We start from the raw sequence: 27,892 nt of genomic DNA on the forward strand, positions 1-27,892 counted from the left end.
AAACAAAATGGCGGCACCCAAGGAAGACAATCTGATCGATAATTATGATCTTTATTGTAATAAAACGGGTCTTACTTCGCGAAGTGCATCAAATCATTTAAGCACCTTGATTAAAGACATGAAATGATTTGGAAAATATCGGTAGACTGTACACATGCTTTGCAAATCCTGCAATCGACCAAAATCTACACTGCAGTTTACAATTTCGGTACGCAATTTTGCTGGACTATGCATAGATTTGATAATCCAGCTGAAATATAACTCCATAATTCAAGCCTAGTTCGGCAAGGGTGGAAACTGTACTTTTATAGTCAGTTACCTCCCTTGCCTCGGGAAGATGAGCGCTACTACCCATTTTTAGATAAAATTGGAAACACATATTTCCTGTTGTGGCCTGCATCATCAGTCCCCTTTAATGCTGCAAGTATAGCAAGTAATGACAGATAGTGTTTTGTATAAAACTGACCCTCAATAAAAAGTGAAATCAACAAGACAAGTATTCCTGCACCACATTAACAGTGCTGCAGTCAAGGGCGTATTTTGACAATGTGCTGCAATCGACATGATATTGACGCCCAAGGTGTGCCTGTTCCACTGCAGCAGACTGTCGTGTACAGGAACATGACACTCAGATGTGCTGCCCTGGGACAAGGTGACGAGGATGACAGAGGCTTCCATACAACGCTAGGGGTGTAACGAATATAACAATAGGCTTCAGTAGAGATAGGAGTCATAACCTCATGCCTCTGTTTGCTCTGTTACGACAAACATTACTTTATCAAATTTCACTGACATTTGCCTTCAACTTCCATCATTTCAATTCTTCCACGTTGATTGAAATTTCAGTCATGTATAATACTCCAGTGGATGAGTCAAATGAAATGACAGTGTCAGTGACAGATATTAGTGTGATATGTAGTGTCAGTGCCTTTACCTCCAGGGTAAGAACTTAACACTAGCCCGCCAGCCCGGGGCTAGTACAAATTTCTGCGGGCAAGCAAAAATGTCCACATTTCCCCATTGTTTTAACATTACAAGGGCATTTATATTTACCTGGGCTAGTAAAGCTTTTTAGTTTAGTTCTAACCCTGATATTGTCCTCCTATACCACTACCTGAAAATGTGTCTAGTGAATTTCAAGCCAAGCTTATGATTGTCAATAATTATTAATCTGTTCAAAACGATGATGGAAGACAAGGCTTGTAGAATGAAATGTCCTTTGTACAGCCAGCACTAGATCAAATATCTTTATCAATTGTGTTTCTGTAAAGCTACAAATCTGTAAAAGCAATACCAACATGCTGTATCATGTAAGGTATCAAGGTCTGTTGTGTCGCCATTTATTAAATCATTGTACCACTAAACCCAAATTTAGAAACAGACGCAATCAGAAGGATGACATTATGTTGAGACTGGATAGGCACTATCTCAAATCAGTAGATCGTTACACCCCTCCCCAACACTGGAAGTAGATCGACCACTATGAGGTTAGGGTCAGACATGTTTCATCACAGACTTCTTCAATCCAAGATGTGTGCAACACACACAAGAGGTGTTAATGTCGGAACCCAAACACAAACAACACTTGAAGGAGAGTTGTTAGACACAAGCCATCGTGTTAAAGTTCAAGGTCAGATTACACTCTAACGCAACAGCCATTTTTATTCTTCCCCTCCTTTCTTCTTGGATGGTGGAATAAGATGCTCGGGGAGGTCGGATGGAAGATCATGCCCATCCAATTTGATCTTTATCAAATGATTGGCCAATGCCCACTCGTCAGCATCAAGCATTCCGTCCTTATCAACATCTGCCAACTTCCATACCTTACTCAACACAGAATTAGGCAACTTGGATTTAACCATTTCACTTTTGGCAGCAGCACCAGTAATTTTTCCATTGACTGGGTTCAACCTCTCGAATGCATCATCATATTCATACTTCTCGTGACTGACAACCCATTCATGCTCGCCACGACCCTTGTCAACACCTTCTCCTCGTCCAATCCCGAAAGGACTCTCATTGTAGCCTTCAAAGGCTCCCCCTTTGACGTTACCGATATCTGAGTTCTCCATCATTTCCTCGTGAGGCACCATCTGCATCAGCCGAGAGATGTCATTGGCCAGCATGTGGTCCACTGTTTCCACCAGCTTGGGTTTGAGGGTGTGGAACTTGGTGAAGTCATGGTGTTGGAGTTGATCCTGCATGCGTTTGATGTCTGGGAAATCTCCGGGAGATATCTGGTGCTCTCGCTGTAGGGCGGCAAACGTGTCTCCCAGTTTGCTGATGAGTTCCTTCTTCTTGGAGTCCTTTCCAAACATGGACGGCATCTCTTTCCTTAGCTGACTGATGATCGTAGCATGGACCTGCAACAACAAGGAAAGAATGAACATGTGCTGGCTTACAAAAAGTCCCCAAATAGTCTTTCATCATGTTCATATGATCAGTCTGTGCTAAAAACATTTCATACTACTAGCCTAACAATGTCTTAGGATCATTCTCAGAAGATCTTAGTGTTATCCTATGGAATATTATTAGCTGAGCTTACTAGACCAAACAGAATTTTACTAGACTCAGGCTTGGGACTGGTGGCTAAAGTCGCAGACTGCACAATCCAAAATAAAGCAACATAAGCTCTGTGTGGACTCCAGGATAGAATTGGTCCCAATTACCCATGGACCTGTAGCCTATGGACCTATAGCCGATGCAAGTAAGAAGGATCAGGTTCTCAGGCATGTCAATGTGGCTGTGTGTCATCAATGGGTGATGGGGAATCGTTGTACATGCTTTCAATCACTGGTTTGGAGCAGGCTTGATTATTTACAGGCTGCTGTGAAATAGCTGCAGTCGATGCAAAATTCATTTGGGTCTACTAGCCTAAACTTGTATTGAGGCATGATTTTCATTAGATATTAGTCTTATGGACTAGCATATGCTGATCTTACTAAGACAAAATACTTGGTTTTGGGTTGGGTTTTTTGTTGTTTAACGCTGCACTCAGCAATATTCCAGCTATATGACGGCGGTCTGTAAATAATCGAGTCGATCGATGACATGCATCAACCAATTCAGCGAGCCTGACCACCCGACCCCGTTAGTCGCCTCTTACGACAAGCATAGTCGCTTGTTAAGGCAAGCATGGGTTGCTGAACATCTATTCTACTCCAGATCTTGACAGGTCAACTTGACTGGAGCTTCACACCAGGGGGTTAAGCCAGAGGCTGCTGCTTGAATATTGCTGACTATAGTATAAAGTAATATTCACTCACTCAGAGCAACATGACCAAGTTTTCTGAAAGTGTCAATGACTTGTAACTAGGAAGATATAATTATGTTCAATGGATATCTGTTGATATTTGAAATGGTATATGAGTGAATGTAGGACCAAATAGTATCTGATCTGAAGAACTTCATCACAGCTGGATGGGTTAGACTAACATCTAGTCTCTGAAATGAACATATCGTACAGAAAAAAACAGTTGTTCAGTTATCTTCATAAAAATATAATAAAAGGGAGCCCAGTGACTCTCTTCATTTTCAGATCCTGATACTCCAGTAATCTAGACTTGCCAAACATTATAGACTTGCATGGGCTGTATTTCATATATATTTGTATCAGGGTCTGTAAGACAGACTACTTGATGGGTCTAAACTTAGAGTTTTCTCCCTTAGATCATAAATTACTCAACAACGTAATGGGAGGTTAAGGATTTCTATCAACTTGTCCAGTACAATGATATATGGCCTAGTCACTGAACCCACTTAGTGAAGGCTGGTGTGAGTAGGTTGGACAATCCTAACTTCATATAACATGACATTACAGTCTGTGTAGTCTATCAACATGGCAAATCCATCATTATGAAATACTTCCTGCAGGATATGATTATTAAATACTTGGTGTGGCAGAGTTTCCTTCCACTATATCTGAGGCTCATCATTTTGAAATCTTAGAAAACCACTTGTTTCCAGAATAGCGAAAACTGTACTTAACTTGGGGTTCAGGAATTGAAATGGTATTATCAATCACAAAGAAAAGGAAGAGGCAAAAGTGTGAATTACAACATGTAACTCATGGTGAAATGACATCCACGGAGTTCAATGACGGATCAAAAGTATTCTTCTTGTAGGCACACTTAAATTCCAAGGGGGCCAGAGGGTACACCTATAAACAGCTTTGTGGAGGCTCAGTGGTGTACTATAAGAAACAATATTAATCATTTCTATCCATGTCTTGTTTCTGAAATTTCATGTACATATTTGCACCCTGAACAAACTTATAAGATGAAACGTCAATGACATTCAAACTTGAGCAATAATATGTTCAAAACAAGTTGATTGAAACCCTGTTGTTATTTTAGTTGTTGTTGGTATATTAGATGGTGTTATTATACAAATAATTACTCTTGAAGAGGTCAGTATACAAAAACACGGAACCAAGGACCTGACCCCTGAGGTGGTCTGACCGGACCAAGGCTGCAGGCCGAGGTATGGTCAGACCGCCAAAGGTGATGGATATGTTGGTCTAGTTGATCAGAGGGCACGAATTGGAGCAGGGTGTTTTATACAGCGAATATGGTATATGTCACTTTCAACCTCAGTACGATTATAAAGATGAATTGTAGATTGTCTAGCTGGTCAGGGGGCACTTATTGGAGTGGGGTGTTTTATACAGCAACTACGGTATATGTCACAATGCTGGTCATGAGATGACGGCCCACATGAAGCTGCATATCTGCTGCTGTACATCAAGTGTCTCGTATCAGGTCAGAAACTGTCGTGTTGATCATTCAGATATAACGCATACTGATCCCATCACAGCCTGCATACTGATCACACATCACAGCCCCTGCTTGTTGTCATCAGACACTTCATGACTCACTTCAACAGGAAGCAACAAATTATGTTTCTCATTCCAGTACCGAATCGATATTACATAAAACATTTACAACAGATTTTAGAATGTATCACTGTTGTGTTATGTTGCAGTCAGCAATATTATCGCTTTGTTGCAGTGGACTATAAACACGACAACATGGGACTATCTGGAAGCACACTTTCATTAAAACAATTAGTTTGTTTCAACAGTTGATAATTGGAAGCCTTTATGAGAGAGTTTACCTGATGAACCATTTGCTCATCCCACTGAACTCTATGTAACAGCCTGTACTGTATTCACAGTATTAAGCACACTGTAGCATCCCTGACGAACTTCTAGACCAATCTGTCAGTTACCTTAATAATCTCTTACTAAAACTGAAACTTTACGTGACAGTCCCTACTTTCAGTATGTTACAGATTTTTTACACCTCCAGCACAGAAGGGGTAAATAATTGCCTTGTAACTACAGCGTTAGAAATTGCCACCGGTCCCTTAGTCCTTGCCAAACTGCCCAATAGTTAAGTCATCATAAGGACTAGTAGAAATGTATCCTTTTTAAAGGTTTTGCTTTATGTTGTTACCATAAGCACCAGTGAACTAAAACTGTTAGTTTCTACTGCTGAACTATTATCAAAAGTTTTACTTTCCTCAACGTTTGAACCAGGGGTCCGGAAACCGTCATATGCGCCGGACATGTCCGATTGGGAATCTCAAATGTCCGTTTTAAAATATTGCTTACCGGACATTTTAAAAAGTATTGTCCGGACATTCTTAAATTTTGACCGGACATGATCAACAGTTAGGACTGAGCAGTTTCTGTCTGCAGTTGCAACACAATGAAGATTAACTACACTGACAAGCTTTGTTTGTTTTGATTGCTGTAAATACATCGTACCTACATGATAGTCCAATCAGTCAATCACTGTAATAGACAATAAACTGAGTTGACACTGATTAATCGAGGATTAATTACTGAGAACATCTTGTTAATTTAAGTGAAAGGTGTTTACAACTGTACATTAATACCTTGCATCATCGATGTACCTCATTATCCTCACAATGCTACGATACGTAACCTCAGACAAGAAGCGAAAGCGTGACAACAGCCAGTCGACCGATGCAGATCAGTCGAGCGGATCTGCCAAACCCTCAAAGTCTGGACGATCATTTTGTAAGTCGTGGCTAACGACTTTCACTTGGTTGACATACAATGAGGATTTGCAGATTTTATTGTTTTCAGTAGCTAGTCGTATATTGAATCTTGATTGACCGCCATTTTGCTTTCTCGGACGATCGATATCCAATTTTTTTTATGGTCAATAAATAAGTACAGATGAAAAAAGTATTCAAATAACTATTGCTATCAACGATATTTTAGTATTTGTGATTAAATTATGTCTTGTTTTTAAAAAATCTTTAGTTTAAAAAAAAAAATTCCCGTGAGGTCACGTGATAACCAAATATGGGATAATAGTCTCGATCCAAATGTTACAACGCGTACACTTGAGCAGACTCATGAATATAACTCATGAATATTACTTAGACCGTTCACTACGTTAACAGATCGTTATTATAACAGAAACAAACGTATGTTTTCCATGTAAATCTAAAATGATATTATTTGTTATTAATTGTCCGTTGAATTAAACAATTTAAATTGAAACAATTCATAATTCATCATATTATGAATACGTAAACTTGTAATGTGTGTGAAAAGTCGTACTAAAATACGCTATTTGAAGGGGGCGTGGCCTAAATGCAAATGTCCGATTGGGATTTTAAATTTTCCGGACCCCTGGTTTGAACCATCTTCCTGAGGCAAGGGCTGACTATAAAAGTCCAGTTCCCACCCTTGCCAAACTAGGTTGGAATTCCGGAGTTACATTTTGGCCGGACTAACCAGTCTGTGCATAGTCCTATCAAAATCGTGTACCGAACATGGAGTACAATGTGCAGATTTCGGTCAACTGATTTGAAAAGAATGTGTTTGCCAACTGGGCGTCAGATATTTTGCAAGTCTTTTCATGTTTTTTAATCAAGGTGCTCAACTGATTTGATGAACTTCGCTGGGTAAGGCAAGTTTTTTTATAACACAGATCTTGATTATCGATCAGATCGTTTTGACAGGGCACCGCCATTTTGTTTGAAGGAAATGCAAGTGATATGAGAGATTGAATCTGATTGGTCAATCAATAGGAGAGACATAGAAGGGACATAACTCGTAATAGCCACTGGTGGTGCTACGATCAAGCCTGGAAATTCCAGTCTAGTTCGGCAAGAGTGGGAACGGGACTTTTATTATCAGTTAACTCCCATTGCCTTGGGAAGATGTGAGGTGAGGTGAGGTGAGGTGAGGTTAGGTGAGGTGAGGTGAGGTGAGGTGAGGTGAAATTGGGTTTAACGTCGCGTCCAAGATTATTGCACTTATAAAGCGACGTACATGCACGTGTGTGTGTGGCTGCTTGTACTAGACCGGACTGATGCCAATTTATAGTGCTAGTCCACTGAGATACCATGCCGCAGTTTAACATGAATACCCCACTCAGACACAGTATACTGACTCCGAGCCGACCAGTCCTTGCTTTAACCCCTGAATGCCGAACGCCAGACAGGGTAACAACAAGTACCATCTTTTAACGTCTTTTGGTATGACGCGGCCGGGGATGGAACCCCGGACCTTCCGCTCTCCGGGCCGACGCTCTACCACTTGACCACGGAGGCAGTCCTCGGGAAGATGTGTTTGAACTAGGTTTGTTCACAACTGCCTAATCTCTGTAAACATTTAACTCATACATGGTTTTATTAAACGCCTCCATTTGTCAATTTTCTAAGCACCAGAGGTTCTTATTACTGGAAGTACGGTATCTGCAATAGGTATCTACTCCATCAATTAACCAGACTGTTTATCTCCACTGACATCAATGTAATCGCCCTGTATCTTCTGTGCATGACCAAATGTGTAGATACCAGCCTTTGTATATACACTGGTCAGTCATGGCCTGGCTATCTATATGTAAATATAGGAGGAGAGGCCATGTGGTCGGCATATCTAATTAGACTCATTCATGGGAGTAATCCAAACCTTGTACCCATTATTCAATAGACACACATCTGTTAGTTCAAAGACATTATTCACACAGCTCTTTGTGATTGTGAAGAAATAGTTTTCCATTATCTAATTCCATTCACCATTTTGTAGAATTTTTATCAAAATGGGAGAGATTTGACATTTTTATCTTTTATACCGGTAAACAAAAAGATATCTGTTTTTGATAGTAATACTGACATATTTCAGGCTGTTGGCTTCTGTTTTTGAGCCTAGTAGACCCCAATATTTAAATTTTAACAATAGGATTAGTTACATTTATCATTAATTTCCAACTCTTAAAATACAATAGCAGCCAGCTTGACAACTTGAAGGATCCCCTCCCTCAAATACACACTTTAATATGAATAAACAAATATGAATATCCGTACCACAAATCACATAGCATTATCTTGAATATTAGTATGACTATGGGTGTCTGAAAAGTATACCATGATAACTGATACTGTAATATTAATAAACTCACATAACAAACATGAAGTTTGCCCTTGTCAAAGTGACATTTTTGTCGAGCATTAGTAGCACGCATAACTGTTATGATCCCCAGAAACAGCACCCCTTATAACAAACATGTTTATCTTGTTACCATGGAAACATTCATCATCAACAGGGAGGATAGCAACTGTCTTCATTGTACCGCGTACAGGTATTATCACTATGATGAAATGCCAACATCAGCTCATCTGTGAAATTCACTCCAGTGCTTAGCCCCACATAGTCGACATTCTAAGGTATTCATGTATACACATACTGCCGTATACAACAATATATCCCATGATGTATACAGCTACATATCACGCGGAGATGCGCTGGGATGAGGGATGCATCACTGTGGGGAGTGTCGAGCAGTGCGTATTTCCTCTATCTGTCTGTACTATGTAAATAGCAGGACATCTGACCAACGAAGTGATGCCACGCCCTTCCTTGTATGTGTACATAGCTGGAAAACTGGCTTCACCCTGTCGGTGTTAATCACCGGCACTGCACTCCATGCCCTGAGACACAGCGTATCGTAGTGTGAATCGTTGGTTTCGTAAGAACGTAGATTAATCTGAATTTCGTAATACCAGGAAAAGTATGTTGTGGTTACATGTTGTCCAGCCAAACAGCAGGACGTCGTGATCAGCATGTCTTAAAAATATCCTTAAGGGCCAACAAGGAGGATTTGCCTAAACCATGACTGACACTGAACAGTTTTCAAAATCTTCGTCATAGTTCTTATTCCATCAAAGTGAAAATCCTGCTTGAAACATATCATATTAGCACTCTATGTAGAATTAGCTTCCTTTGGTGTGGATAGTTGTCAATCCTGAACACCTAGGGTCATTCTTTTAAAGAACAAACCTACAAGTTAAATTGATATTGGCGTAACAAAATATCACATTAGTGTTAAATAATAAGAATCAGTCATGATATGTATATTATTTCAAAATATTAACATCGTTTTATGGAGGAAAACCTGGACCTTCTGCGTAGTGATGAAACACATTAGCCACAGGCTACCCCACACCCCCAAGTTGATGTAGAAATTAACATGCCCAGTACTCTAGCCTGCATAGCAGTGGTAGAAACTAACAGTTTTAGTCCTCTAGTCCTTATAATGATAACATATAGCAAAACCCTTAAAAATGGCAAATTTCTACTAGTCCTTATGATACCTTAACCATTGGGTAGTTTGGCAAGGACTACAGGACTAGTGTCAATTTCTAACGCTGCATTGTAAACTGAAACAGGCACACACCTAGCCTTGATCCAAGGCTGTACTGAAAAAAAAGTCTGTTGATGTTTTGTAATTCTATCCTCCTAATAAGCAATCTAGATATGTGGACACTCAAGTCTCTTATAGGGACAACTTGTTCTCATTATTTATATTATCTAGAAATTATGATTTAAACTAATAATTATTACCTTAGAGACTTGTGCAAGTCTAGCACACACCCAGTTGTTTCCAGTACATTAACATAAGGCAAACTGCTCAGTTAAGAAACATGCTAATTTCAATCCCATCACATACAGTTAAAGATAACAAGTATTTGTCACAGAGTGACGAAATATCCCCCGCCATATACACCATAGTACCAAATATGAAGACAATCCAGCGATTAGTTCTTGAGATATTGTGGCAACACCGTTGTCCAACTCCAAAAACAGATTTGCCTGCTGTGACCTTGAAACAGCAACTCCAAAAACAGATTTGCCTGCTGTGACCTTGAAAATGGGGTCAAGGTCACCAAAACCGACAGGTGTATGTGGTGTCTGTATATACACTATAGTTCCAAATATGAAGACAATCCAGTGTTTAGTTCTTGAGATATCGCGGCAACACCGTTGTCCAACTCTAAAAGCAGATTTGTCTGCTGTGACCTTGAAAATGGGGTCAAGGTCACCAAAACCGACTGGTGTCTGCGGAGTCTGTATATACACCATAGTTCCAAATATGAAGACAATCCAGTGTTTAGTTCTTGAGATATCGCGGCAACACCGTTTTCCAACTCTAAAAGCAGATTTGTCTGCTGTGACCTTGAAAATGGGATCAAGGTCACCAAAACCGACTGGTGTCTGCGGAGTCTGTATATACACCATAGTTCCAAATATGAAGACAATCCAGTGTTTAGTTCTTGAGATATCGCGGCAACAAACAGGTGGGACGTACGGACGGACGGACGGACGGTCGTGAATACTATATCCCCCGCTTCGCGCTTTCGCGCGGCGGGGGATAATTAACATGCATCATTGGAAATAACTTAAGTGTTGAAGTATAAAATTCTTCCAAGATTCCAACACTAAGGACCGAGGACCACCATTAACTTCAACCAAGAAAATGTATAAAAACATATTTAAAGCTATCTATGTTAGCCCCACATCTGAACAGTTTGACAGAATAACCGGAATGAAAAACAGGAAATATGAATCCATCAGTTGCGTCCATGGTGCTTAAGTATTATAACATCTCTGGTTGTGCAGTAATGTACCTTCCTGGGATACGCTCCCATACCCTTCAGGCTTGCTGGCATAGTATATATATAGATGTGTCCTATATTACTGAAAACATGAAGAAAAAGACACACTTTTATGTCTCTTTCCGCCTACATGCTACACTCTCTACTGGTGCATCAGCCTACAGCCCTGCATATCTTCAGTGTTAGACAGGTTGTCTCAATCAATACTTACAGGGAAACAAGTCCACATATATGGGATTTCTACTTCAATGGGTGCAGAAAAGAGGTTGCTGTCTCTTCCCAATCAATACGACTTGGAAAGCGACCAGTCTTGAATATACAGGAGGTTCCTATATTTTTCTAACATTAGTAAAACCACTTCTCACCGGAGTTCTACATCTATGGCATAATAGGATACTATCAATTTGTTCCTTTTCATATTTAGACAAGCATCCACTCTATCATCATGATCATAAACATGATAAATATCCTGAACAAAAACATTAGGGATCATGAATATTTTGGGGGTATTTGTTTTAAGTGTCGACTGAGCACACAATTTTATAAAAATATTAGGGGTGAAATAATACATTGGTGCATCGTGAGTCTTCATGTGACGATATGATGCACGATATGTTTTTTTCTGTATCGATACAAGAAGATACACTTGCTGAAATCAATTACTTACCACTTGTTATGATCCTTGGCGTTTTAGTCAGTCAGATATCGCAAAATATGTTGTAATTAACATTTTTCACTACTAGAAATAGCTGCTACAAACGTGTCTTCAGCTAGCTTTTCTTTTTGAACCTGCTCTGAAATATTTCTTGTCAAGAAGATTCCATGTGATTTGATGTAAATATGCATATCGCAATACATATCGTCAGGTGTTAGAAATTGGCACTGGTCCTGTAGCCCTTGCCAAACTGCCCAATAGTTAAGGTATCATAAGGACTAGTTGGAATTTGCCCTTTTTTAAGGTTTTGTTATATGTTATCATTATAAGGACTAGTGGACTAAAACTGTTACTTTCTACCATTGATGATTCGTATTGTGACCTATGTATCGTGATACGTATCGTGACCTTGCTGTATCGTTTCACCCCTAAAAAATATCACCCAAAATATTCATGATCCCTTTTTTTGTTCAGTATATATACATATCTGATAGATATGAATAGGTTGCTAATGATACTCATGTTATCATCAAAGGGTCCTTTGTATGTAATCACCATGACGATCAGACCCAAGATATGGGCAAAGTACATATTTCTAGTCAACGGTTAATGTGACACAAGCTACTGTCTGAATGTCGTGAACGGTCGGATATGGAAGGGAAGCCAGAGCTATTCTGGTAGGGGGAGTCACACAAACATCAATATGACACAAGCCACTGTTTGTATGTCATGAATGGTGTGACATGAGAGTGAAGCCAGAGCTATTCTGGTAGGGGGAGTCACACACACATCAATATGACACAAGCCACTGTTTGTATGTAGTTAGACTTGCACAAGTCTCTAAGCCATTAATTATTAGTTTAAATCATTATTTCTAGATTATGTAAATTATAAGAACAAGTTGTCCCTATAAGCATGATAAGAGACTTGAGTCCTTAGACTGTCCACATATCTAGACTTGCCTATTAGGAGGATAGAATTACTACACATCCATGGACTTTTCTTTCAAAAGACCCTTGGAGCAAGGCTAGTATGTCATGAATGGTCTGATATGGGAGTGAAGCCAGAGCTATTCTAGTAGGGGGAGTCACACACACATCAATATGACACAAGCCACTGTTTGTATGTCATGAATGGTCTGATATGAGAGTGAAGCCAGAGCTATTCTAGTAGGGGGAGTCACACACATACAACTACTGAATAACTCTGCCACGTGGTTACTTCTTATGACTCAATCTCCTTGTGAAAATGGTCAGCCTTGTCAACAAATAATCTCTAATCACCACCTGTGTCTGTGCAAGTTAACCCTAAATGCCAGGCCATTGTGTAACATGCTCACAGGTAAATGGACTTGGGTGTTTAAACTTTGTGTCGGAAATAGATCTGACAAAAGTTGCAGAGAACATACACTGACAGCTGTTGAGTGTCAAGATTTGATTTAGATAGCTGTCAAGCTCAATGATAATAAATTAATCCATATGTTTAAGTAATAATCAGATTATCAAAAGAATAGGTTGGCCTACAGCAGTTCATTTGCCTCCAAGTCTTATTTCAGTCTTTAGTTAGCTCAGCATATAATAGTCAATACAACAACACTAATTTAATTAAAATGATATTAAGAGCCAGGTTCAGGCAAATAGACTCCAAAGTTTATGGCACAAGTTCAAAATCAATGATACTGAAATTCAACTGACGTGGTCATGAAGGCACTTTTTTCACATCATGAAGCACGCAAACCTGCAGACCAGGGTTGTCCTCAGTAACTAATGCTTGCTGTAAGAGGTGAATAAATGAATTGAGTGGTCAGTTTCTTTGACTTGTTTGTTTGTTTGTTGTTTAACCCCGCACTCAACAATATTCCAGCTATATGACGATGGTTTGTAAATTATCGAGTCTGGACCAGACAATCCAGTGATTGATATCATGAGCATTGATCCACGCAATTGGGATACAATGACAGGCATCAATCAAGTCAGCGAGCCTGACCACCCGATCCCGTTAGTCGCCTCTTACGACAAGCATAGTCGCCTTTTATGGCAAGCATGGGTTGCTGAAGACCTATTCTACCCCTAATATTTAAGGGTCTTCTTTGACTTGGTTGAGAATGTATCATTGTGACCTGCTGACAGTGTGGGACAGTGTTGGACACCGCTAGGAATCTGACATAACATCAACCACTGCCAGACTCGATTATTTACATGCTGCTGTCACACTGCTGAAATATTGCTGACAGCAACATCAAACAAACTGGTAGCAGTGAGGACACTGAGAATGGGGTTCTCAAACTGCCTCTTTGTGTAAAATCAACCCATTAATGTGAAGACTAGACACAAACCCCATGTTGGGAGTAAGGCTTGACACTGAAGCTTTGAACAGCATTTCAGTGATACTTCCTGTCTCTGGGAGTCTACTCTACATTGGAGGAAATCTCCAAGAGAAGGAGGTCATCGACTTTTAACACTTAAACTGAAAAGCATGGGTAAACCATTATCATAAAACTAGTCAGGGAGGATCGAGGATTCAAACCCAGTACTCAAACCAAGAGGGTCCCTTGAGTCCTATTTCATTAAAAGTAAGGGCTCTTTGACTTTCATGTTTAATTTGGACATGGCAAACCAGCAATCATCAAATACATAAAGTGAGAGGGAAGTCAGTAATTTGAGGAAAAACAGCAGCCCACATGGACATTTCCATGCAAATGCCAGGACCCACTTGCACAAAGCAATCTTAGCGCTACGATTATCATATGTCTATGATAGATGTATGGGACTTACGATTATCGTAGTGTTAAGATCGATTTGTGCAAGTGGGTCCTAGACTTCAATTAATTAAATACAACATATTCTTATTTCCCAATGTGCTCTTGCCATGATCCATGAACACCTAAATTGAAGGGAATGTTAATAAGAGTAATAATCTATTGTCTCCTACAACTTTGACACGGAAGATAGCAATCAACTGTGTCACTTCACACAGGCTATCAGGAAGTTTTCAGATAAACACTTCAGTTAGAGTGGTCATGATATAAAAGTACTATATTTTGAAGTTTTCCCAATCAAATTTGTTTGTTTGTTTGTTGTTTAGCGCCGCACTCAGCAATATACCAGTTGCATGATGGCGGTCTGTAAATAATTGAGTCTGTACCAGAAAATCCAGAGATTGACATCATGAGCATTGATCTACGCAATTGGGATACAATGACAGGCATCAACCAAGTCAGCGAGCCTGACCACCCGATCCCGTTAGTCGCCTCTTACGACAAGCATAGTTGCCTTTTACGGCAAGCATGGGTTGCTGAAGATATACTCCCACCCCTGATCTTCAAGGGTCTTTCCTAATCAAAAGTGTACTGGTAACTTAACTAGTGCCTTAAACAGGGGCTGGGGGGTAAGGGTGGTGGTGGGGGGTGGGGGGGAGCAGAGACCTGGATTCTGCAAGGTTTTTCCGCAATAGTATATCAAATTTGAGTTCCCCTGAATGTGTAACTTTTAACATCAAAGACTCACGAGAGGGTCCATTGACTTCCAAGCATCATTACACAGTGGAACTCTTGTCCATGTTTGTTCAACAACTCAATGAGATCAAAAACTATACATAATGAATCTTGTCTACTAGCCTTGCTCCAAGGCTGTGCTGAAAGAAACGTCCATGCATGTGTAGTAATTCTATCCTTCTAAGAGGCAGGTCTAGATATGTGGACAATACAGTCTCTAGTGGGGACAACTTATTCTTATTATCTAAATAATCTAGAAATTATGATTTAAACTAATAATTATTGCCTTAGAGACTTGTGCAAGTCTACTTGTCTACCAATAGTGGTAATCTAGACTACAAGAATTATCATAAACTATATCAAAATATGCATTGATACGAACCCCATCTCCTATTTCCAAGTCTGATGTCATGTATAACTGATGAATCATTTCAGGCCTGATGCAAGGCATAACATACATTTATGTGAGACCATTAACTCAAACCACCTGTTTCCTACTTGTGAATCTCTAAACATTATCACAGTGTCCATGTGATACTGTGGAGGCGGCTGCCAAAGTGGTCAAAGCCATCATGACAAAAGCTCGGGTTTGATTCCCCTCATAGTACAACGCATGAAGCCCATTCCTGATACTGCTAGTAGATTGCTAAAAATGGCATAAACCCCAACTCACTTCTTGAAACTAGATGAAAAACTGATTTTATTTGAACCCTTTGACAACATCCCTTTCAACAGTGTCTGAAATGTATCATGTTTTACCAGTAGCTGTCAATGAACAAAGTCAGCCATGTATGTTGTGAGCAATCAAGGCAGTGGTGTTGCACCAGCTCTAGGTAACCTAAAACCTGATCAAACAGTCTGAGAGAGAGGCAGGTCAGAATTGACACCCTCCACAGGAATTTCACTACGGCTCTTGCAGCTGTACAGCGTGTTAGCAGAAACTGCAACACAGAGCGTCTCACACTCCTTCTCTGATTCTCACATCAGTCTCACAGAATGTCAATTCATCAGCAGACTTCCTTACATCAACAGCAACCATCTATATTATATCTCCCGCACACATGTACTATTCACTGCTCAAAATTAAGGTGGGTGGGTGGGGATTTTGGGGGGTCCTTCATGTTTTTGAAATCAGGGATCACTAATTCTTTAACGTTTAGCTTTAGGTCATAAATAATAAGGACCCTTAGACATTCATGCTTATTTTCCAACACTGCTTAGGCCAATGTAGCGAACCTTTGAGCTCTAAAACTGTCTTGTCTTTCCCACCTGTAATTCTAACATGTGCAATATAACGTCAGTGTTAGAAACTAACAGTTTAATCCACTAGTCCTTATAATGATAATATAGAGCAAAACCCATAAAATGGCAAATTTCTACTAGTCCTTATGATACTCTAACTATTGGGCAGTTTGGCAAGGACTATAGGACTAGTGCCAATTTCTTACGCTGAGTTACGTACATTGTGAATCAATTTACCTTGAATTGATAATATTTAGCCTTGATATAATGAAGCAGATACTATCATATAACAAAGGGAAATATACCCACTCCCTCTTGATTATGTTGATTCACACAACGCTTGTAATACTGGTATTGGATATCCTTCACAAACATCCAATTCTATTACCATAAACCATTAAATGAATCACCAAATGCCAGCCATATGTTACACCACTTTCATAATAACTTTCCAATGTGACATTAGTGCTGACACAGCTACACATCCTCGCTACATACAAGGCAATATGTTGAAAACAGAAATGTAATATTTTCAGCAAACAGCCTACTTCCTATGATAGTGTTACAAATCAAAGGAGGCCTCGGTTCCTTGAGGTTTTCTTCTGTAGTATTTGAATCTACGGATCCTAAATTTTCAATTTTTAAAATTAATCATCTGGGTAATAACAAGGACATATTGATGTTGATGCTAACACTAATGACACATGATATTATTTATTTAGCTTAAGCTTCATCGGTGTTTGAAATGAAGGGTGGTCCTTAGGGCAAGCTTCTATTGTATTTGAATTAGGGGGGCCCCAATCTTTGACTTTAAAACATCAGGGTTGGAACAAGAATGCAATGATGTTAATGCTTAATTTCAACCACTGTTCAAAATTTGAAATGAAAGACAAAACAAGCTTGATCCATTTCAAACAATTCTGACCCGTGAAGATCCGGGTTAGAATGTTTTCAGCAACCTATGCTTGCCATAAAAGGCGACTAATGGGATCGGTTGGTCAGGCTCGCTGACTTGGTAGATGCATGAACAATCAAACAGTTGTATAACAACCCCTTACAGCAAAGTTACAATATGGTTCTACATTGCTGTGTCCAGAGCAACACTTGATGATACAGAGCTACAGATAAGCTGTGTATTTGCGTAAAAAAAACCTAAAAATATTCAAGACCAAATTACTTTCAATTAACTTGTGTACAGAAATACGTATATTAATTGAAAAACTTAACTGCATAAAAACAGCACGTGTAAATACCCAATGAAGCTTTTTGTGTACTCATATTAGGGAAAACCCAATGGAGTGATTAATAGATGAGTGAAAAAATATAGGTTACCCAATGAAAAATGTAATAACCCAATAAAAATAGAAACCTTCGAGTAAAAACTCAACTGCTCAAAAAGTTATCTGGAGCTCTGATGATGTGAAACCAGTGCACCACTTCCCTATGTGCACACATTCAGTCTGCAAAAGTGCAGATCAACATGCACCACAGTTCTGTTTATACAAACAGGCAGGAAGCTTAAGGGGCTCTCACACTTTACCGAGTTGTGTCCCGAGTATGGACCCAAGCTGACTTGGGGGTACTCGTATGGAGCTCGTACTAAACTCGGGATACCACGTACTGATCTACGAGAGTTTTGGAACTGCTCAAAACAGTCGGGCCGCCAGCCAACTCCTAACAAACTCGTACCAAACTCGTACAACTCGTAGTACCCTCGTGGCGACCTCGTATGAGGATCGTCTGCAAAATTTATTGCCGAGTTGACCGAGTCTAATACGAGCTATACGAGTGTGCCACCTCGTACCAAACTCGTACAGCTCATATCGAGACTGTTGTGCTCGTATGCAACTCTTAATAGACTACTATTAGACTCCTATGGGGCTCGTAGCACACTCATAGCATACTCGTATGATACTCGTATATATGTAGTCTCTTCCCTAGTCCTAACCGAATTAGGCTCGGGAGAGCTCGGCAACCACCTTGGCAAAGTGTGAGAGCTGCTTAACTTGGGAGTTGCTCTATAAAATTAGTTTTTTGGTTTAGGAAGAGAATTACATGTTTTCATTACCGTATTCGACGTAATAAGCGCCCAGGGCGCTCTCAAAATTAGAAATAGGGGGCTCTTATTAGAATATTATTTTGGTAAAAAAAAACAGAGTTGAAAGATAAATTTTGTGGTTTATGCTGACAGCCTGAAGGGTTTATGTACGACAGAAATATTTTTCTAGAATTTAATTGCCAATACTTAAGAGTGCATATAACACACAAGTGCATATTGTACGCGAATAAACAAGTCTTGTGAACATTGATCAATCGGGAGGGGTGCTAATTGGGATTGTTCACTAGCCAATTTATTAGCAAATACCGCCGTGGGCGCTTATTAAGGCGGGGCGCTTATTACGTCGAATACCGTATTTGAGATTGTCAGAGACTAAGTTCAGACTTCATAGACTATAACATCTACTGCTGATTTTTGTGTGTGCATTCATTCACATTCAATTTAGTTGTTGCACAGCTAATTAATGGATATAGGGTGGGGTTATTTGTGTAACTGTTTCCTACTGACTTACATGATGTAGGTCTATGATTGGGTGGGAACTGGCAACAGCCTGCCTGCCTGCCTGCCTGCCTGGGTCAGTTAACTCAGCACTGTAGCATGGCATGATGAGTGTCAAAACATTTTCTATCTTTAGGGTGATTTATGAATTAGTGGCACAATTCCATCCAATAGTCTTTATTTAAGGTTATTTCTTATTATTCACTAGTATTACGCTTGGGTGAGAGAATGTTGTTTTGTGCCACAGTATCCGATATTCAAGCTGTTTTCAGCAAATGTTGAAAGGACATTCTTATATTCTATCCCCAAAACAGACAAAAAAAATTCAGGACATATTGGATGACAATCAGTCAATGTCCTTGGGAATGGCCCCATCCGAAACACTGAACATGTGTTTTTAATTGAGGATGAAAGTCAAGGTATCTTTGTCATAACCATGATAACCCGTGAAGATCCGGGTAAAAATTAATTGGTCTTCAGCCACCCATGCTTGTGGTAACAGGATTGGGTGGTCGGGCTCATTGACTAGGTTGAAGCATGTCTTCGTATCCCGATTGCGTAGATCGATGCTCATTGTCTGATCCTGACTCCATTATTTACAGACTGCAGTCATAGAGCTAGAATATTGCTGATTGCAGCCTTATACAACCAAACAACTAACAAACAAACCCTGGTTTATGTTCAAGATTTAGGACCCAAAGATGTAAAAACTATCAGAGCAAACCCCAAGGACCTAAGATTACCCCTCAATTTCATGCACTGATAACATTCCATTTGCCCTCTGACAAATTTACTAGCACATAGCCAACAATGGCCAAAGGATAGTTTTAATTTTTATTATTCAAAAACAATGTTCCCACTGGCTTTTGAAACTGTCAGTCCTGTGGACTGGCAACTCTTATAATTACCAGTCCCATCCAGTTTTTGTCAGCCCCAACTTTCAACAAATAAAAATCGTATGAAAATTACCAGGTTTTAATTCTTTCAACATCAATGTGACTGCATTGTACTTTCATGGCTGACAAATTGAGTGTCATCATTTCTGAAGTAACTTATTTAGATCTACACATCATTCACCCAAAGTTCTATCACAATTTTCTCTATATTCCTGAATATTTCACTTTGATTCAAGACTAAGTCACTACAAAGAGATATTTAACCTCAAAGCAAAGCGAAATGTTATTTCCTTGCACTAAAAATAAACAATGGGAAACCCTAATGATAACAAACAAGCGGACTTCATTTGAAAGAATACTTTTCGATGATGTTTTGTTCAACAACAAAGATTTACAAGATACCTTATTTGCCGGTCTACGGGGACTGGCAGACACAAGAATGACTGATCCAAGCCTAATTCTACCTGTAAAAAACTGGTCATTACCGGTAAATGGGAACACTGAAATATAGGCCAATGTTGGCTGAAGGTATGTTAATCCTCTGCCATTTAGTGACCTTTTCCTCACACAGACCTGCAGCCACATTTGACAACAGCAACAACATACCTCTACAGCTTTAGTCATTCACTACCATGGACACAACTCATAATCCATTGATTCAACATCGGAAACAAGTGAATTGTTCCAGACCATAGACTCATGTTATAACACAATAGTGTGTGATTGTGTTGGATTAAGGCCACTTTGAATGGAATATTATTACAGTCATGTCACTGTGAGTGTGTAGGCTTGTGGAAGGAAAGCCTGAAGAGACCTAGGTCTTAAACGGTTACTGTTTGATGAAACCCACAAGCATGGGAATGGTGCTGACAAACCGAGAGTCATAATCAGTACAGGGAACTGTGGGTCTAAAACGATGGAGCTAGCTCTCCATAACTCTCAGGGTGTATTGGCATCTAACCCCAGGCAAGGGTGTTAACTGACTATAAAAGTCCAGTTTCCACCCTTGCCAAACTCAGCTGGAATTCCGGAGCTACATTTTGGCTGGACTACTGAGTCTATGCATAACCCTATCAAAATCGTGTAACAAACTAAACATCCCATTCGCAAACAACATGGATTCAACATGCAGATTTTAGTTGACTGAAGGATTTACAAAGTATTGTACTGCCAAATGGGCGTTGACAGATATATATTGCAAATTAATCAAGGTGCACTTCGCGGGGTAAGGCCCGTTTTATGAAATATAGATCTTGATTATCGATCAGATTGTCTTGACTAGGCACCGCCATTTTGTTTGAAGCAAATGCAAGTGATATGAGAGGTGGAAGCTGATTGGTCAATAGGAGGGACATAGAAGGGACATAGAAGGGACATAACTCGCAATAGCCACTGGTGGTGCTACGATCTAGCCTGGAAATTCCAGCTTAATTCAGCAAGGGTGTAAACTGGACTTTTATAGTTAGTTAATGCCCTTGTCTACGGAAGATGCATTTGAACTAGGTATGTTCACTACTGCTGGATCCCCGAAAACATTTAACTCTTTTTATATGGTTTCATTAAATGCCTCCCCTTGTCAACTTGGAAACCGGACTCTATAGTCAGTTAAGGCCCTTGCCTCAAGAAGATGGGAATTGGTTGTAAAATCATTATGAATAAACTGACTGTCCCAACTTGAGAGAGGAGACAAATCTTTCATGTTCTTTTATGAAAAATCACATTCTTTTGCTTCGCTGCTGGGACCTTCTTATCAATCTTCAATTATTTCAAATTATCAGAACAATACAGAATTCAGATAATTCTTGTTTCATCTGAATGACATATTTCACACAAATGACAAAATTCTTATCAAAGATATTACTAAGTCAATTTGTATTTAATACCTCAGCAGACTATGCAAAAACAGTGACCAATGTTTTGTAGCCTAAAACCACTAGGGTTGGTGTATTGGCACATAAATCATATTGCAATATATCACAATACAGAGAGCTCTATTGCAATACCGATACATATTGCAATACCTATCATGTGGGGACCAAATTCTAAGTATTTGTACTGTTCAAATGGTACGTTTCTTCATTCAATAATCCAGACTTCAGACTGCGAGATGGGTGGTATGGTTAAACAAGACTACCTATTATGTCATCAATATGGAATGTTAATGTGAACAGCTTGAAGCGTGTGCAGTTTATACCAGTCCATCCATATGCCTCAAGAGAGAGATATAATTTATATGATAATATATTAATTCTTCAATGATTGTATCGGAAAATATTGATTTGATACGCAAGAGTTGTATAGCAATACGTGTATAGAAGACAGCCATATTGCAAGAAACCAGTCTACCGGTTATATTGCACACCCATTAAAACCACTTGTCTTGAACATGTATTTAAACTTATTGCTAAGTCGCTAAGTCACAGATTTATTATCATGCACATAGAAATCAGTTCGTCAATATTGTACAGTGATCGTTGCTAAGCACAACTAAATCAGATACACTAACTTACTCCTCAGGACTCGAAATTAGCAATAAATCAGGTGTGCCTAAGGGCACTGGACCTGTTTTACAGATGTGCCATTTTCAATTTAGGTGTGGCTTGTCTAAATTACCTAATTATTATAAAAAATAGTGATTGTCTGCTAGGTTTTTCACAACAGCAGCATTAGAAATTGGCACTAGTCCTGTAGTCCTTACCAAACTGCCCAATAGTAAAGGTATCCTAAGGACTAGTAGAAATTGGCCCATTTTAAAGGTTTTGCTACATGTTATCATTATAAGGACTAGTGGACAAAATCTGTAAGTTTCTAACCCTGAACAGTCAACACAAATGACCACTTCTGATTGAACCACAAGACTTTCGTAATGTTCATGATATTCCGTGAAAATACGGAGAAACGTGATTACATTCAAATGTATTTCGTGCAGTCTTGAACATATTGTCAAACGTGTGTAAGATACAGTCAACGGAAATCACCGAATAATGCTGATTGATTTTACAACAGAAGTCATTCAATGATTGTGCGACATGCAACTAAAGGAAAAAAAGGCCCTCTTTCAATTCAGTTTAATTTCGTCATGACATGATATAAATCTTGAAGTAAGTACTTTTAATGAAAATGACCATGCCCATGAGGCACTGTGAGTACATGAAAATCAAGCATGCCATTTCCTATTTTATGTATGCCGCGGGCATGTCAGCACTTGTAATTTTGAGCCCTGCTTACTCCGATTCTAAGCAAAAATATGTTATTGCTAGGTCAAGTTGAAACATGACCCAGCAATGATTGAATATTCTTAGTAAGTTTTAAGTTGCAGAGGGGAACAAATTTGTTCCCTTCTTCAAATTAAAACTTACTAAGAATATTTAATAATAATATGGCTTTTCTTTTGTAAATAACGGTGACATCAACCCTGTAACCACAGTAACAGAAAACTAAACAATTGGGCGAGGCAATACAAATTTCCCGCATAGTTGACATTAAGTGGAACTCCAGGCCTTCCCTAATCCTTTATCCATGTTAACAGAGTTGGGTGAGGTCACAGTGATGGCCTGGAGAGTCACTAATTTGGATATTAATATAGTATAATAATATCGATAGACTTATACAACAGACGGGTAAACCATCATACATAATGATGATGAGATTACGTCAAACTATCAATACAACTTACAGGCTGAAGGCGGGAAGGACGCAGTTTCCCTTCCGTCTTATCATGTTAGGGGAAACTGTTGCATAACATGAAATATGGTCTCACGTCCAGTTTGATCACTGCCATCGATACAAAGATTCAATTATGAATTACAAAAGGTTCAAACTTGAACTAAGGCATGAGAGAAAATTGAAAGTTGCTGATTTACGACTTGCACTTCATAGGAATCTACTCGATCATGTTCACAAGAGATGCATGTGTCATTAGTGGAGAGGACAAGATTTTCCAAGCTGAATGGGCTCTTAAACCATCAGATCGAAGGTCGAGGGGAGTAAACAAGCTCTTAAAATCCCATGCACCCAATTATAACCACATGTCACACATCATATCATTCATAACGTAACAAGCACAGGAACTCGATGATAGCGTGTATAACATAATATATTCGTATAGAGAAAAAAATCACACCCCTCCATATACATAGAGACAAGGAGTGATCATGACACCCGCCATCTCGGTTCTTATTCAAGATTTCGCACTGGGTTCGAATCATAGCTCATTATTGCATGAAATGTTCAGGTGACCAAGCACAAAACATTACTTCATTGGTGGTCATTCGTTCTTGTGTAGGGTTCCATGACCTGAGCTGCATGGCAATCGGATACACCTGAAGTTTACTTTTAAATACAGCTTCGTAACATTTACACTAATATTGTGGAATAATATCAAATCATAAGAGTGCATAACAGGTGTAGATTAAGCCATGTAACTGCTGGTCCTACGACCCCTGACTACAGAAATGGCAGAGGGACAGCTATTAATTACTGAAAGAGGTGCAATGGATATTTTGGGACAATTAATTGCTACATGTTGTAGGTACACAGCTTGTTGCTATCCTAATCAATTTTCATATCTGGCCTTTCACAGATAACAAACAGCAATCAGGAAGAACAATGTTTGTGTGGACCTGTTGGCTTGGGAGTGTTCCAGGAAAGTGAGCTTCACAGAAAAAGGCGTAGCCTTGGGTTAAACCATTGGGTTGTCACACTGTAGGCTACTTCAGCCACAAGTGGGAAACCTGAGTCTAGTATAGACTGAATAGACTGTTTCAGTGTCCCCAGCTGTGATTAGGGGTGAAACGATACATAGGTCACGATACAATATGTATCGCGATACACATATTTACGTCAAATCACATGGAAACTTCAGATATATATTTCAAGAATATTTCAGAGCAGCTTCAAAAGGAAAAGCTGGCAGTGGACATGTTTGTAGCAGCTATTTTTAGAAGTGAATTTGAAACATGAATTACAACACATTTTGCGATATTTCCCTGACAATTTGCTGGGGGGTCATAAAATTTTAACAAAAATTTTTACAAAGTGCATCATATTTTATTGATACAGAAAACAATGTATTGCGCATTGTATCGTCGCATGAAATTGCTGGAATATTGCTTAAAGATGCATAAAATAATATTCACTCACGTCATGACACTAAAATGCTCAGTCAAGCCCTATTATCACAGAATGAATGTATGAGGCCAAGTTATTTTCAACACTAGCCAGCCCTGATGCCAGTGATGGCCAGAAGATTGTGTTTTCCTGAACCTAAACAAGAAAGTTATAATGGATACCTGAAGCATTTGCTCTGATGTATGTAATATGTACGTGTCTGGACTACAAGGGCATTACAGGGAGGAACTGGGGCATGGAGGGCCGAGTTTGAGTCTGAAGACACAAACATACATTATACATACAACATGTGGACTGGCAGGCTGCAGCCGGCAGCTCTGACCTACATACAGCTGTGTATCGCTATGAACATCAGCCACCATGAAATATATATCTGGCATGTCACTTTCTCTGTTTACAATGTAATCACTAGGCATATTCAACAACTGAAAGGTCAGAGACAGTAAAGCAGAGAGTCTCTGAGAGAAAACAATTTATATTTTTACAGAAAAAAAAGAAAAGCATTATTTAATCAATAATTTTCATGCTAAACTTCAGTGTCTACTGTGATTTTGTTAGTTCACTTATACAGTCAAACACTGTCGGGGCGAACCGGGATTCGAACCCACAATCATAGGTTTCTGGCTTGCCCAAGGGACGCATCTCTGCACAGCGAATCGCGGCGTCTTAGGAGACTGGGCCACCCGTGCCCCTCGAGACAACAGTAAGTTTGACACATCAAAGTTCAACACAACAGTGTTTAACTAACACCTTCAGATTTGTTACACTTGTAATCTTGATTTTCTACAGTTAGTCAATCCGAAATATAAGTTAGCTTGGCCTGCAATTTAGCACTGTCACACTTAGCATTGTGATTGATGTGAAAATGACAATTGACTATATATCGACAGCCTACAAGAATGAATGACCTCATCATCGGCCCCACAAACATGCCTGCAGGTGCCCTGATAAAACTCCGGTATGAACAATAACAGCATTATAACATCACTACCCCCGATCAATAAAACATCACCACCACCCACACTCAATGACATAACACGGACATGCTGACTCATCATTAATGAGGGACTTACATCAGTTGGTATGAATTACGTTTTAAATATCACATGTACCTGTCACTGATCGGTAGACATACGACATCATGACAATAGTGTCTCGCTCATGCTATGACAGGATTTATCATTAATCTTAATGACATTCAGATACTCATCTAAAGAAAACAACAAACCCTCTAGGCCTCCAGGAAAGTCTTTTTCAAATTAAAGTTGACACTTGCCATAATATAACCTTGTAGATGATGCTGATTGCATAACATATTACACATTTTGCTATGTGACATTGATTCAATTATTGTATAATTAATAAAGTAATTATGTTATAAACATACAAATTTCGATGACAGAATGAGATCAAAAAGTTCGTCACAACTGTAAAAGATCAAATTATTTAAGCCACTGGTCAGTATAATGGTACCTCTAAATTATATCACAGAAAATCATTTATATTATCATTAAGTAATTAGTCAGATGTTGCATATATCAAATTATTGGGCATCTATACGCAAATCATCGCCCCCAAATGCTATTCACATTAGGTTTAATTAGGGTTCTAGTTCAATGCCAATAATGTCTTTTAAATACAGTGTGTCTTCAATATTACACTGACATCAAGGAGTGACTAATCATCGATTTTCCTATGTTGACATACACAGACAGGTAACTGATCTGTCCTTTGCCTCTGTGCCAAGCACGGTAATAGGAAGAATTATTACAAGCATGTAAAAAATGTCAAACATTTCCTCCATTGTGTACTTACCTTGGCAAGTCGAGCTCGCTTGATGAGGTCATTCAGTTTCCTAAGGGCTGCATTTCGGGGTAAACTCTGCAAATCTTTAAACAGATCTGTTTCTTCTAGTTCAAAAAGCTTTCTGTTCATATCATAATGTAGTGGTTGATCCCAAAATGATCCAATGTATACTCTTGCTACTTCGGGTGTATTGAGCACTTTTCCAAGGGACCACATCAAGGCTCCGTAAACTCGCATTAACTGCTGATGATCAACCATATCAGCTTTGTTCAATACGATTCTAATTTTCTCATCATAGCCCTTGATTGCATCTATTGCTCTACGAAATTCATCAGAAATGTCAAGTTTATGCGCATCAAAAAGCAGGATGATCCGGTCCACCCTCTCAGCGAACCATTCCAAGACTCCTGCGAAGTCATATCCCCTGTCAACCCTTTGCTTCTCACCAGATAAAATTCCAGGTGTGTCTACAATTGTAATACTATCCAGGACTGAATTCTTTACACTGGAACACTGAAATCTGTTGAGGAAGGCGTTGCCAAACTTCGAAAGCGGACGAAACTGTTTCTTGGTGTCAACCACAAGCGCATTTCCAGGAACCATGCCATCTTGTTCACCGTACATAACAGCTATAAACCTATCCGTTGTTGGTTCAGGGCCAATTCTTATTCCAGGGAAATCGGACTCCAGAAGGTACCTGATGAATGTAGTTTTACCCGTTGAATACTGGCCGATTAGCAAAATCATAGGCTTAGCATCAAAATCAGCGTCATCGAGGGGCGGGGAGTGAAAATCGTGAAATTTGTAGTGCTCTTCTAACGGCAGTAACTTCTGCTTGTAGACTTTCTTTAGCCCCTCGACTACATTCGCGTACACCTCTGGCTCTTTCTTTAGACGGTCGTCGTTTGATAACCACCGCAACATATTGAATTTGTTGGTCAACACACACTGATGACAGTGTTTCCTCTGCCGGCTTTTATATATATGTCAAAGATGGAGGGACCGGAACTTGACGAAAGGGCCCTCACTGCGCATAATCACGCGATGTTTAGTTAATGACACTATATTCCATCAAACTACTCATTTACATCATACTATCAACAGTACTCTGTTGTAATGAAAAACATAATACATTCTAACAACAGTCAATACCTTTATTCAGTGCATTTTCA

The 27,892-nt window shown here is 39.3% G+C and overlaps 1 protein-coding gene across 1 annotated transcript; it reads right to left on the minus strand.

Annotated features, from left to right (window-relative positions):
* Positions 1-63: 63 nt before the first annotated feature.
* On the minus strand, positions 64-27,736 carry LOC124132392 (EH domain-containing protein 3-like). The gene is made up of 2 exons (XM_046496288.2): positions 26,730-27,736; positions 64-2,363 (listed from the first exon to the last, which is right to left on the minus strand). The coding sequence occupies exons 1-2, from the start codon at positions 27,642-27,644 to the stop codon at positions 1,662-1,664; spliced, it is 1,617 nt and encodes a 538-aa protein (XP_046352244.1). The 5' UTR covers positions 27,645-27,736; the 3' UTR covers positions 64-1,661.
* Positions 27,737-27,892: the final 156 nt, after the last annotated feature.

The sequence above is a fragment of the Haliotis rufescens genome, unplaced genomic scaffold, assembly GCF_023055435.1.
Source record: "Haliotis rufescens isolate VD_foot unplaced genomic scaffold, xgHalRufe1.0.p SCAF_3, whole genome shotgun sequence".
Lineage (NCBI taxonomy): Eukaryota > Metazoa > Mollusca > Gastropoda > Lepetellida > Haliotidae > Haliotis > Haliotis rufescens.